This window comes from Pleurodeles waltl, chromosome 2_2 (assembly GCF_031143425.1).
Source record: "Pleurodeles waltl isolate 20211129_DDA chromosome 2_2, aPleWal1.hap1.20221129, whole genome shotgun sequence".
Taxonomy (NCBI): Eukaryota; Metazoa; Chordata; class Amphibia; order Caudata; family Salamandridae; genus Pleurodeles; species Pleurodeles waltl.
Genome location: NC_090439.1, coordinates 1,198,295,663 through 1,198,309,818, shown reverse-complemented (window position 1 = coordinate 1,198,309,818; position 14,156 = coordinate 1,198,295,663). Strand labels below are relative to the sequence as shown.

The following is a 14,156-nucleotide window of genomic DNA, read 5'->3' as shown; positions in this document are numbered from 1 at the left end:
TTGTCCAATGATGTGTTGTTCAGGAGCCACTAGGTTTTCAGTCACCAAAGTGATACTGGCACCTGTGTCTCTGTAGGCCTGGGCCTCGACACCATTTATTGAGACTGTCTGCCTGTACTTATCCATTGTAAGGGGACAAGCAGCCAGTGTGGCATGGCCAATGCCACTAGGTGTGACAGAAACTGTCTTGGGACTGACTACCCCAGTTTCTATGATGGACCCATAAGTGAACCCAACTACACCCTTTGCTTGACTGTTGCCAGCAGTCCCACCACTAGTACCACTACTGCCAGGGGTACTAGAGCTTGATGTATTAGTGGTGGTAGGCTCAGGGGGTTTACCTGGACAGGACTTATCCCCTGGCCTATGACCTCTGTTTTTACACACAAAGCACCAAGGCTTTTTAATGTGTGCAGGTTGAGAAGAAGAGGAAGAATTAGTTTTATCCCCACCCTCTGAAGAGTGTTTAAGATTTGAAGTGGGATCTTTGGTTTTACCCTTATCCCCATGCTTATCTTGAGATTTTTCACCATCTTTCTTCTTATTGCCATCTTTGTCACCCCCTGTATGAACTTTTCTGTTCACCCTTGTTCTGACCCATTTGTCTGCCTTCTTTCCCAATTCTTGGGGAGAGGTCAGATCAGAGTCTACCAGGTACTGGTGCAACAAATCAGACACACAATTATTAAGTATATGATCTCTCAGGATTGTGTTATACAGGCTTTCATAATCAGTAACTTTACTGCCATGTAACCACCCCTCCAAGGCCTTCACTGAATGGTCAATGAAATCAACCCAGTCTTGTGAAGACTCCTTTTTGGTCTCTGTGAACTTTATCCTGTATTGTTCAGTGGTTAAGCCATAACCATCCAGGAGTGCATTCTTAAGAACTTTGTAATCATTAGCTTCATTTTCTTTTACAGTAAGGAGCCTATCCCTACCTTTTCCACTAAATGATAGCCATAGGATAGCAGCCCACTGCCTTTGAGGGACATCCTGTACAGCACAGGCCCTCTCAAGTGCAGCAAACCACTTGTTAATTTCATCCCCCTCCTTATAAGGGGGAACTATCTTGTGCAGATTCCTGGAATCATGCTCTTTTGCAGGATGACTATGGGGAATACTGCTGCTGCCACCATGGGTTTCTAAACCCAGTTTCTGTCTCTCCTTCTCTACTTCTAAAGTCTGTCTATCCAAATCCAGCTGTTGCTTCTTGAGCTTCAGTCTGGTTTGTTCCACTCTCAATCTATTGAGCTCCCTTTCTAACAATCTGTCATCAGGGTGGGTGGGAGGGACATGCCTTGAAACAGAAGTATGGTGAGAATGGACAGAAGGAGACCTGTCCCTTACAGAGGGCACCCTAACAGCTTGGCTAACAGAAACATCAGTACCACTGTGGTGTGAATAAATGCTTTTGCTATGATGTGAGACAACACTATTTGTATGGTGTGGCTCATCATCATTACCATCTATGCTAGACTGTCTAGTAATGGGCAGGCTAGGAAGTTTCTTTCCTGAATCTTTTCCTGGGGGAGTCCCTGGATCAGATTGTGAACCATTAGCTACTTTTTCAACAGATGGGGCACTTCTTGCCTTATCTTGTTCTCTAAGCATGTTAAGTAACAATTCCAAGGAAGGATTCTTCCCTACACTCAAACCTCTCTCTATGCAGAGACTCCTTGCTCCTTTCCAGCTAAGGTGATCATATGCAAGTTTGGACAGATCAACATTTTGGCCTGTGCCAGACATTTTTAGAGAGAGTTAAAGTGATAGAAAAAGAGAAAAAAGTTTGTCAGAGCTTTTAGAAAGACAGAGAAAAAAAACTTTTTAAACTTTTTAGAACTTTTTAGAAAGTTAGAAGTACTTTTCAGCACTTAGAAAAGAGTGAAAAGAGGAAATGCAAAACTTTTCGGCTATGTGTATATACACTGACCTTGTTTTGTATATTTTTCTCTTATGAAAAGTACAATGACAAGAGTGGTAAGTAGTCTCAAAGCACTTATCCCACCGCTGCACAACCAATGTAGGAGGCTGGACTGGCTTGTAGTGAGTACCTAGGGGTACTTGCACCGTGCACCAGGCCCAGTTATCCCTTATTAGTGTATAGGGTGTCTAGCAGCTTAGGCTGATAGATAATGGTAGCTTAGCAGAGCAGCTTAGGCTGAACTAGGTGACGTGTGAAGCTACTACAGTACCACTTAGTGTCATATGCACAATATCATAAGAAAACACAATACACAGTTATACTAAAAATAAAGGTACTTTATTTTTATGACAATATGCCAAAGTATCTCAGAGTGTACCCTCAGTGAGAGGATAGGAAATATACACAAGATATATATACACAATAGCAAAAATATGCAGTGTAGTCTTAGAAAACAGTGCAAACAATGTATAGTTACAATAGGATGCAAATGGGGAAACATAGGGATAGGGGCAACACAAACCATATACTCCAAAAGAGGAATGCGAACCACGAATGGACCCCAAACCTATGTGACCTTGTAGAGGGTCGCTGGGACTATTAGAAAATAGTGAGAGTTAGAAAAATAACCCTCCCCAAGACCCTGAAAAGTGAGTGCAAAGTGCACTAAAGTTCCCCTAAGGACAAAGAAGTCGTGTTAGAGGAATAATGCAGGAAAGACACAAACCAGCAATGCAACAACTGTGGATTTCCAATCTAGGGTACCTGTGGAACAAGGGGACCAAGTCCAAAAGTCACAAGCAAGTCGGAGATGGGCAGATGCCCAGGAAATGCCAGCTGCGGGTGCAAAGAAGCTTCTACTGGACAGAAGAAGCTGCGGTTTCTGCAGGAACGCAAAGGGCTAGAGACTTCTCCTTTGGAGGACGGATCCCTCTCGCCTTGTAGAGTCGTGCAGAAGTGTTTTCCCGCCGAAAGAACGCCAACAAGCCTTGCTAGCTGCAAATCGTGCAGTTAGCGTTTTTGGATGCTGCTGTAGCCCAGGAGGGACCAGGAGGTCGCAACTTGGACCAGGACGTAGAGGGGACATCGAGCAAGACAAGGAGCCCTCTTACCAGCAGGTAGCACCTGGAGAAGTGCCAGAAACAGGCACTACGAGGATGCGTGAAACAGTGCTCACCCAAAGTCGCACAAAGAAGTCCCACGTCGCCGGAGAACAACTTAGGAGGTCGTGCAATGCAGGTTAGAGTGCCGTGGACCCAGGCTGGACTGTGCACAAAGGATTTCCGCCGGAAGTGCACGGAGGCCGGAGTAGCTGCAAAAGTCGCGGTTCCCAGCAATGCAGTCTAGCGAGGTGAGGCAAGGACTTACCTCCACCAAACTTGGACTGAAGAGTCACTGGACTGTGGGGGCCACTTGGACAGAGTTGCTGGATTCGAGGGACCTCGCTCGTCGTGCTGAGAGGAGACCCAAGGGACCGGTAATGCAGCTTTTTGGTGCCTGCGGTTGCAGGGGGAAGATTCCGTCGACCCACGGGAGATTTCTTCGGAGCTTCTAGTGCAGAGAGGAGGCAGACTACCCCCACAGCATGCACCACCAGGAAAACAGTCGAGAAGGCGGCAGGATCAGCGTTACAGAGTTGCAGTAGTCGTCTTTGCTACTATGTTGCAGGTTTGCAGGCTTCCAGCGCGGTCAGCAGTCGATTCCTTGGCAGAAGGTGAAGAGAGAGATGCAGAGGAACTCGGATGAGCTCTTGCATTCGTTATCTAAGGAATCCCAAGAGACAGAGACCCTAAATAGCCAGAAAAGAGGGTTTGGCTACCTAGGAGAGAGGATAGGCTAGCAACACCTGAAGGAGCCTATCACAAGGAGTCTCTGACGTCACCTGGTGGCACTGGCCACTCAGAGCAGTCCAGTGTGCCAGCAGCACCTCTGTTTCCAAGATGGCAGAGGTCTGGAGCACACTGGAGGAGCTCTGGACACATCCCAGGGGAGGTGCAGGTCAGGGGAGTGGTCACTCCCCTTTCCTTTGTCCAGTTTCGTGCCAGAGCAGGGCTAAGGGGTCCCCTGAACCGGTGTGAACTAGCTTATGCAGAATTGGGCACATCTGTGCCCAAGAAAGCATTTCCAGAGGCTGGGGGAGGCTACTCCTCCCCTGCCTTCACACCATTTTCCAAAGGGAGAGGGTGTAACACCCTCTCTCAGAGGAAGTCCTTTGTTCTGCCATCCTGGGCCAGGCCTGGCTGGACCCCAGGAGGGCAGATGCCTGTCTGAGGGGTTGGCAGCAGCAGCAGCTGCAGTGAAACCCCGGGAAAGGCAGTTTGGCAGTACCAGGGTCTCTGCTACAGACCACTGGGATCATGGGATTGTGCCAACTATGCCAGGATGGTATAGAGGGGGCAATTCCATGATCATAGACATATTACATGGCCATATTCGGAGTTACCATTGTGAAGCTACATATAGGTAGTGACCTATATGTAGTGCACGCGTGTAATGGTGTCCCTGCACTCACAAAGTCCGGGGATTTGGCCCTGAACAATGTGGGGGCACCTTGGCTAGTGCCAGGGTGCCCTCACACTAAGTAACTTTGCACCTAACCTTTACCAGGTAAAGGTTAGACAAATAGGTGACTTATAAGTTACTTAAGTGCAGTGTAAAATGGCTGTGAAATAACGTGGACGTTATTTCACTCAGGCTGCAGTGGCAGGCCTGTGTAAGAATTGTCAGAGCTCCCTATGGGTGGCAAAAGAAATGCTGCAGCCCATAGGGATCTCCTGGAACCCCAATACCCTGGGTACCTCAGTACCATATACTAGGGAATTATAAGGGTGTTCCAGTAAGCCAATGTAAATTGGTAAAATTGGTCACTAGCCTGTTAGTGACAATTTGTAAAGAGAGAGCATAACCACTGAGGTTCTGGTTAGCAGAGCCTCATTGAGACAGTTAGGCATCACACAGGGAACACATACCTATAGGTCACAAACTTATGAGCACTGGGGTCCTGACTAGCAGGGTCCCAGTGACACATAACAAATATACTGAAAACATAGGGTTTTCACTATGAGCACTGGGCCCTGGCTGGCAGGATCCCAGTGAGACAGTGAAAACACCCTGACATACACTCACAACCAGGCCCAAAGTGGGGTTAACAAGGTTAGAAAGAGGCTACTTTCTCACACCTTGTAAATGGCGCAATGACTTTCTCTCTATGAAACATTATCTGAGCGGGTACTCTGAAAATCTGAATGGGTCTGGTTCTTGTGACCTGTGTTAGACACGTGGCACCGCAGACATTTCATCAGACTCCTGCAATAGCTTCAAACCACTGATGACGTAGGCCAGGAAAGTTCAAGCAACCCTCAGAAGGTGCGACCTCCCCTGTTGTAAGTCTTGTGGGCTTTTAAATCCGCCCGTCACTTTCATTCCTTCGTGCCTTTCAAAAATCACTTGATGTTATTGGTAAATGCTTTACGTTTGTTCCGCCTTGGGGCAGTTTGATTACCGCCTTGGACACCGACCCTGTTACAGGTATAGTTGCATGATGGCCGATATACAGCGTGGGCGGACTACTTTTATTTTTTGTCTACGCTTCGTAACTGCCATGGCACTCAGAGCGCGAACTCGATCGGCGGTATCGTTTTTACATTATTTAAACTCTGATCTGCTTAGTTCAAATTCTTTGAAGCAGGCGCATTAACCATGTGCGCTACCTAATAATGACTTCAAACTTCCACTAGACAAAAGTACGTTCTCTCTCCAGAAAGAACATAAATCACCAGAGTTAGTTTGACATCTTTTCATTACATGCACTTTGTGATTTGGCTAGCACACATTCTTTGCAGCAGGCGCATTAACCCTCTGCTCTACCTTATAATATAATGAGTCCAAGCTTCCACCAGACAAAAGTACGTTCTCTCTTCAAAAAGAACATTAATCGCCAGAGTTATTTTGACATTTTTACATTATATGCTCTCTGATCTGCTTAGTATTCGTTCTTTGCAGGCCACATATTCATGTGATTCGCTCATTTAGTTGGTTTCAGCTTTGCATTCTAGTTTTATTTTTATAATGTGATACAAACTCCGAATACAAAGTAGAAACCTGACTAGATAAACTAAACACCTTTGAGTCTGTGAAACCTGAGCTGTGTGTGCGAGTATTTATAAAACTAACCTTGAGGAGAGCTTACAGTCTATTATTCTGCACAATGGTCAATATTGTATAACTAATATTCCAGTTAAAGACTGACTGAGGATCATTAATATCACTTGAGGTAGCTCTGCTCAAGCGTGTAAAAAATTGTGGTCGCTTTGTTCGACTCCCCAGACTGCAGTAAAGGGACAGTGATCCAGTAAGCACGCATTCTTGGAGTACAATTATTTATTTATCGTCCGCCGTCAATGTCTCCTGTCCCAACTGGTAAGTAAATATGTTTTGCACCTGGAAGTAGTTTGTGTTTTGAACGCCTAGTTTAAAAAATATTCCAGTAGGCCTACTAAACCTTTAGTTATATGCCGGGCCACTGGAATTATGTGTCAAAAAAGGTCAAATTATGCATTTACAATGCCAGTAGCTTCAACTCAAGTAAATGCAAGACCTATTGCATTGCAAATGCATGTTAATACTTGTAAACCACGCCTATGGTAGGCCCAAGGCCTGCCATATGGCAGGTTGTATGGTATTTAAAACATAGGGCATGTATATTTAATGTTTTACATGTCCTAACAGTGAAAAACCTTCATAATCATAGTTTATTGAAGCAATGTTGCTCTCTCACAGGAAAACACTGTCTTACGCTACAACAGCTGATAGCGCTTACTTCCAGTTTAGGAGCTCAAGGACTCATTTTAATAATAATTTAAAATCCAACTTAATGGACAAGTTGGAATTTATATTACTAGTTCTGAAATTATTTTTAGAAAGTTGTAATTTTCTTGCCTGAACCAAATAGGCATTTCTACCAGTGTCACCTGACGGCTGAATGCCCCCTTGTGGGGAGATGCAGATTGCTCCCATACAGTGGTCAAAGCTCTTGGGTGTGGGGAGGTGTTTTTCTTCCTTGAGCAGGATGGCTTGGGGGCTGTGTCCATTCCCTTTCTAAGCTTCAAAGGAGGCCTACCTTGTCATTGGCAGATATAGGCCATGCCTAACCCTGCCTGTCTTTTGTCTTTGTAGCCAACCTGGCTCCAAACCCAGTGGAAGGAGAAGCTACCTCAGGTCTGGATTGGAGTGACCACAAGGGAGGGTAAGACCATTTCCACAGCCACACCTCTGGGTGGGCACAGGGAACTTTAACAAGGGGAAGAATGTTTCTGTCATATTGATTTTAGGAAAGGAGGTGTACTGTGAGATAGCTTACAGTAAAACACACAGGAAGTTCTACCAAATGGGTAGGGTTACCTCTGAGGACGTTTACCTTGGTGGCTAGGGAGTAGTCAAGAGTTTCCCCCTCGCAGAGGCTGGAATTGGGTATAAATGTGGCACCCCCAGTACCTTCCTGACCTGTGGAGAATCGGATGAAGGACTATCCTTCTGTCTGACAAACCTGAAGCAGGAACACTGGAACTGCTTACCTTGAACACAGGTATCTTCATGGGTCAGTTGGCTGACATCCTGTTTGCTCTACAGGGTCACAGTAAGCTTCCTGAGGCCTCTCTCCTTGTAATTGACCCGTTCAAACTGGACCTGTCCTACACCCTGCTGCTGATCTCTGTTGGAGAGAGTCCTAACCCACAAGTGGTGCCCCCCAGGTTCTGGGCCCTTGGCTGGTGTGGGAGTATACTCCTCCTCACCACACTGCAAAAGCTGGGCTTTTTGGCAACCTTCTGCCTGGAGAACTGCCAGAGACCAGGATCGCTGTTAAAGCTGTAGGCATTGACGCCGAATCACTGGTAGGCTTTAGCTTGCTGAAAGAGATCTGACTTTCAGACAGGTTTCTAAATCCTAACGTTGAGGGCTTCATAGGGATTGTTACCGATCAACAACCCATGATTTTGATGCCCTTCTGGGCACAGACTTCTAAATTCACCCTCTCTGGACTTTCCCACCTTAGTCGAGTGCACCGGGACCCTGTTCATCAGCGACCTTCTGTTGTGAAGCTATGCTTTAGATCCAGCTTGCCCACGCCAACAACCCACTGTTGACCACTGTTCCCTATAAAACTCTCCTATGTCTGAAAGTGAACATTTGCCAAAACAACCTGATCCTATGATCCGACTGTCAATCCATTGCAGGGTCGGCCTTAACTTTTGACTTTGACTAAGTTTCACTCGACCTGATAACTGCAGTTGGTGCTTCGTGCTTTTTGGCACTATTTTAATCCACACCTTCAAAATTAATATCTCCATTTCTACTTAGCAACTTTTTGTTGTTTTGGTTTCATTTTATTTATTAAAACGTATTCTACTTTTCTAAATTTGGTTGGGATTTTTCTTGTTTTGTGTTTTAATTTTATAACTGTTAGAATACTGCTTAAATAGTTAAGCCTGACTTCTTAGTGCTAAGCTACCAAAGTGTTAAGCGCAGGTTTATTTAGTGACTTTTGTGTCACACACGTACTGCTGAACAACGTGGCTAAAGGACATCACGTAGGCAAGACCTCTTGGCTTTGCGTAGAGTATCAGTTACTGCAGTGCTGATAGAAACACCTAAGGTGGGTATGTAGCGCTATGTATGTATGCATTTAGGAATTTATAGAGCGCATTTTGACCATTGGTATCAAAGCGCTCAAGTCGGTAATAATAAACTGCTGCTACTCCGGAAGTCTAAAGTGAGAATAACCAAGTTTTTACAAAAAGGCAGCAAAAGGGTAATATCTCTGCTTTTAAATGTGAAAGAATTCCATATTCTCGAAGTGGCTGTTGAAAATGCTCTATCCCCCATTTCGCTTTTTTGGCCCTTGAAGGACGTGCCAGCTTCATACCAGATGATCTTAAAAAGTGGCTAGGAGTATACCACTTAATTGCCGATTGTATGTATCGGGAGCCTTGAGACTGGAGGGCCTTGTGACCCATACGGAGTGCCTTGAAATGATGCGCTCTCTAATCGGCAGCCAGTGTATCTCCTTCATGCCCTCCTTGGCCGATGTAAGCTTGGATAACCCAAGTACTAACCGAACACCCTGATTCTGAATGAGTTGTAGCTTGTTCAGAAATACTTGATTAATATTAAGGTAGAGGGTGTTGCAGTGGTCCAACCTAGACACAATAAGAGCCAGCACTACTGTTACTCTGAGTTCTTGAGGGATAAAGGGGAGAACTTTCTTTAACATCTTGATGAGCCAAACACAAGTGTTGGTGACTCTGTTCACCTGGGTATCAAAACTTAAAGCTGAATCGCAAGCGAACCAGAGGTTTTAAACTACTGAAGAGGGAGCCAGTAAAGTCCCACATGTCTCAGGCCACCACTTTGAATTCCATATGGAGGAGTTTGCACCGAAGATAATAACCTCGGTTTTGTCCTCATTCATCTTTAGCCAGTTTTGGTCCATCCATTTTTGACTTCTTTCATGCATGATTAGCTGTAATGGGAATCTTATCTTGAAAAGATATTATTATTTGGGTGTCCGCATAGGATGACACCTGGAAGTCAAAGGAGCGAATCAGTTCCACCAAAGGCGCAACATACAGGTTGAGAAGGGCTGGACTTAAGGAGGACCCTTGTGGGACTCCACAAGGGAGCTGAAAAGGAGCTGCACTGAAATCCCCACTTTTGACCAATAGAGCTCTGTCTTGAAAGAATGTCACCAGAATATTCAAAGCTGATCCCCTCAAGCCAACCTGATGTAGGGGATGAGATAGTATGAGGGGCGAAATGGTATCCAACTCAGCTGACAAATCCATCAGGATTAGGATGGCACCCTCACCCTGATCCACCTGCTTTCTGATGGCGTCTGTAGTCGCAATCAGAGCGGTTTTCGTACTATTATGTTTCCAGAGTCCGTGTTGGGATATGTCCAGGCAGTCATGTGGTGTCAAGTAGGAGGTGAGCTCTAGATTTAAATGATTTTCTAAACATTTTTCCAACATGGGCAGGAGAGCAATTGGGCATATGTTTTTTGTTTTTTTTGTAGATCTCCTGGGTCTTCTCAGGGTTTTATTTTAATGGGGATTATGACAGTATCTTTCCATTCTGATTAAAACACGCCCAGTTCCAAAACCTCTGTGTGTATTCTCTCTAGGGGCACAGCAACATAATTACTGACCAGTTGTAGCACTCTGAGTGAGGCACAGGTCATTTGGGTATCCTGAATGAATCCTAGATAGCAGGGACTTGATTTTATCAGTAGTTAGAGGTGCAAAATTTGTCAACGTTGGGCTCTGATGCCCTGTTCTCCCAAAGATAGATGAGGGGCTGAGAACTCAGAATAAATCTTCACAATCTTATCTTTAAAAAAATTAGCTACACTGTCACGGAAAGTCTGTGAGTTATCTAATTCTTGAGATGAAGAGGGGGTGGTTAAAGTCTTTACAGTGTTAAACAATTCTTTCAGAGCGTTTCCTGCATTTTTAATTTTCTGTGAGTAGTAGCATGTCTTGGCCTGTTTAATTGCGTTTTTGTATAGTGCTCTCAGTTCTCTAAGCTTTATGCTTTCTGGTAGGCCAGGGTAGAGTTTCCATTTCCTTTCCTGCCTTCTACAATCTCTTTGGAGAGTCTTAAGCTCTCCGGTATACCATGGGGCAGATTTATTTTTCCCGGCTTTGCGCTTAACTTCCTTCAAAGGGGCCACTAACTCTATTGCATCTCTAATCCAGGCGTCAAAGTCGGCAACTCGCGACCCTGTTCTTTCCTCAGGCCTCACCTGTTGACCCTCTAAAATGTGGGTGGGTTCCTCTCTCTTTGTATGGTCCCATTTTCTACGGAAGGTGGTATGAAATTGTTTAAATTCCTTCCACCTCTTGTATCATAAATCAAAGGGGATGAAACTATGATCTGTCCAGACTAACTGCGTACACTCTCCTATCGCGATATGCTTATTTGTGGAAAAAATATCATCCACTATGTGGCCTCCTATGTGAGTGGTGATTGCCTAAGGAGGTCAACGGTTCAATAATTTGGGCCCAATTATCTAGGAACTGCTCTTTGGGACCAGGTGGACGATATACCAGAAGTCCTTCCACTTTTAGAGTATGCTATGCAAAGAAATACGTTGTTATAAAGCAGTTTATTGAAGCTCTGCTCACAGGACACGGACATCTCACACATAAGCACTCTACAGACATGGAAATCTCTCAGTAGTGCAGTCCAAGCTTACAGCATAAAAGACTGCATCACCGGTCCTCTGGGTCCCCTCTCAGCACGACGAGCGTGGTCCCTGGAACTCAGCAACTCTGTCCAAGTGACTCCCACAGTCCAGTGACTCTTCAGTCCAAGTTTGGGGGAGGTAAGTCCTTGCCTCCCCACGCTAGACTGTATTGCTGGGTACCGCATGATTTGCAGCTGCTCCCGCTCCTGTGCACCCTTCCAGGATTTCCTTTGTGCACAGCCAAGCCTGGGTCCCCGACACTCCTTCCTGCAGTGCACAACCTTCTGAGTTGTCCTCCGGCGTCGTGGGACTCCCTTTTGTGACTTCGGGTGGACTCCGGTTCACTTTTCTTCTAAGTGCCTGTTCAGGTAATTCTGCGGGTGCTGCCTGCTTCTGTGAGGGCTCCCTGAGTTGCTGGGCACCCCCTCTGTCTCCTCATCTTAGTGGCGACATCCTGGTCTCTTCTGGGCCACAGCAGCACCCAAAAACCTCTACCGTGACCCTTGCAGATAGCAGGCTTGTTTGCGGTCTTTCTGCGTGGGAACACCTCTGCAAGCTTCATCGCGACGTAGGACATCTATCCTCCAAAGGAGAAGTTCCTAGTCCTCTTCTTTCTTGCAGAACTCTAAGCTTCTTCCAACCGGTGGCAGCTTCCTTGCACCTTCAGCTGGCATTTCCTGGGCTCCTGCCCACTCTCGACACTGTCGCGACTATTGGACTTGGTCCCCTTGTCTTACAGGTTCTCAGGTCCGGAAATCCACTGCTGTTGCATTGCTGGTGTTGGTTCTTCCTGCAGAATCCCCCTATCACGACTTCTGTGCTCTCTGGGTGCACTTTACACCTATCTTTCAGGGTCTTGGGGTGGGCTATTTTTCTAACCTTCACTGTTTTCTTACAGTCCCAGCGACCCTCTACAAGCTCACATAGGTCTGGGGTCCATTCATGGTTCGCATTCCACTTTTGGAGTATATGGTTTGTGTTGCCCCTATCCCTATGTGCTCCTATTGCAACCTATTGTAATTCTACAGTGTCTGCATTACTTTTCTTGCTATTACTTACCTAATTGTGGTTTGTGTACATATATCTTGTGTATATAACTTATCCTCATACTGAGGGTACTCACTGAGATACTTTTGGCGTATTGTCATAAAAATAAAGTACCTTTATTTTTAGTACTTCTGTGTATTGTCTTTTCTTATGATATTGTGCATATGACACCAGTGGTATAGTAGGAGCTTTACATGTCTCCTAGTTCAGCCTAAGCTGCTCTGCTATAGCTACCTTCTATAAGCCTTAGCTGCTAGAAACACCTCTTCTACACTAATAAGGGATAACTGGACCTGGCACAGAGTGTAAGTACCCTTGGTACCCACTATAAGCCAGGCCAGCCTCCTACAACCATGCAACCCCAGTTTGGACACACCCGTATGAAAATCAGTCTTGACCCTGTTCCCCATGGGAACAGTCCAGCCCGAACTGCTAAGTCAGGTCCTCCCTGGACCGGAAACAAGCATCCTGGGACCGGTTTCAGGGTATCACCCATCAGCCAGTTAGGACCTGGCTTGGCAGTTTGGGCTGAACTGTTCCCCTGGGGAACAGGGTCAAGACTGATTGGCATATGGCTGGGTCCAAACTGGGGTGACGTGGTGAGCAAAAGAACGATGGATTAAACCCAGATCTGTGACTGGGGGTGAGTGGTTGAAAAGTTTCAGCACTCCGTTCATCATCCTTTTGTGTTGCTTTGTTACGTTGTTACAAACATGGGAGTCCAATATGATGCTGCAGATCATTGACATTGAACTGGTTCAGCTGCAGCTCGGTGCTCTAACAGAGCTAACTAAGGCTGCTGGGTACCTGACACCTAGAATGTTGAATATGAATATGTGATGGTTGGAATGCATGAAAATCTTTGTGCCTGGTAATTACTTTGGCCTTATTAAAGTCTATTGTGTCTTTGCCCACCCCAGACAGGAAACAGCCATGTGCAAATCAGTCTTGGCTCTGTTCCAGCAGATACAGACCTGCCTGAACGGCAAGGCCAGGTCCCCCTCTGAACGGGAACACAAAAAATGTCAGATGTACTTAGGTCTACGTGGACCTCGTCATTGAGGTGCAGCTTGTTTCAAGTGGCACAGGCAGGGCTTTAAGTGGGCCGGGTCTGCACTGGCAGTTTTAAAAATTAAGGGGCATATTTATACTCCGTTTGCGCCGGATTTGCGTCGTTTTTTTTAACGCAAATTCGACGCAAAACTAACTCCATATTTATACTTTGGCGTTAGACGTGTCTAGCGCCAAAGTTTATGGAGTTTGCGTAATTTTTTAGCGTGGACACCTACTTTGCGTTAATGAGATGCAAGGTAGGCGTTCCCGTCTAAAAAATTACTCCCAGGCCTGTGCGCCGTATTTACACTCCCGTGCAAAAATGACGCACGGGAGTGGGCGGGCCTTAAAAAATGACGTTTAGCCGCGTTAGTGTCATTTTTTAACGCCTGCTCAGGGCAGGCGTTAAGGGACCTGTGGGCTAGGAAGGAGCTAACAGGTGCCCTCCCATGCCCCCAGGGGCACCCCCTGCCACCCTTGCCCACCCCAGGAGGACGCCCAAAGATGGAGGGACCAACCCCTGGGAACTTAAGGTAAGTGCTGGTAAGTATTTTTTTTTTTTTTTGTGGCATTGGGCAAGGGGGCATGACTCCTGTCTTTGCTAAGACAGGAGTCATGTTAATGGCGTCTGGGCGCAAAAAAAAATGGCGCAAATCGGGTTGAGGCGATAATTGTGCCTCAGCCTGACTTGCCCCATTTTTTGACGCCCAAACTCCATTTTCCCCTACGCCGGCGCTGCCTGGTGTGTGTCATTTTTTTTGCCGCACACCACTCGGCAGCGCCGGCTAACGCCCGCTAACGTCACTGAATAAATACGGTGCCCGCATGGTGCTTCAGAATGGCGTTAGCCGGCGTTAACTTTTTTGACGCACAACTGCGTTGGCGCAG

General features: G+C 46.1%; 1 protein-coding gene across 1 annotated transcript in view; it reads right to left on the bottom strand.

Moving 5' to 3' along the window:
* Positions 1–14,156, bottom strand: part of LOC138279410 (collagen alpha-1(III) chain-like) — a 125,959-nt gene that overhangs the window by 76,433 nt on the left and 35,370 nt on the right. The window contains exon 3 of the mRNA XM_069219402.1: positions 8,940–9,120. Within this exon, the coding sequence (XP_069075503.1) occupies positions 8,940–9,120 (181 nt within the window). The remainder of the gene's footprint in view (positions 1–8,939; positions 9,121–14,156) is intronic.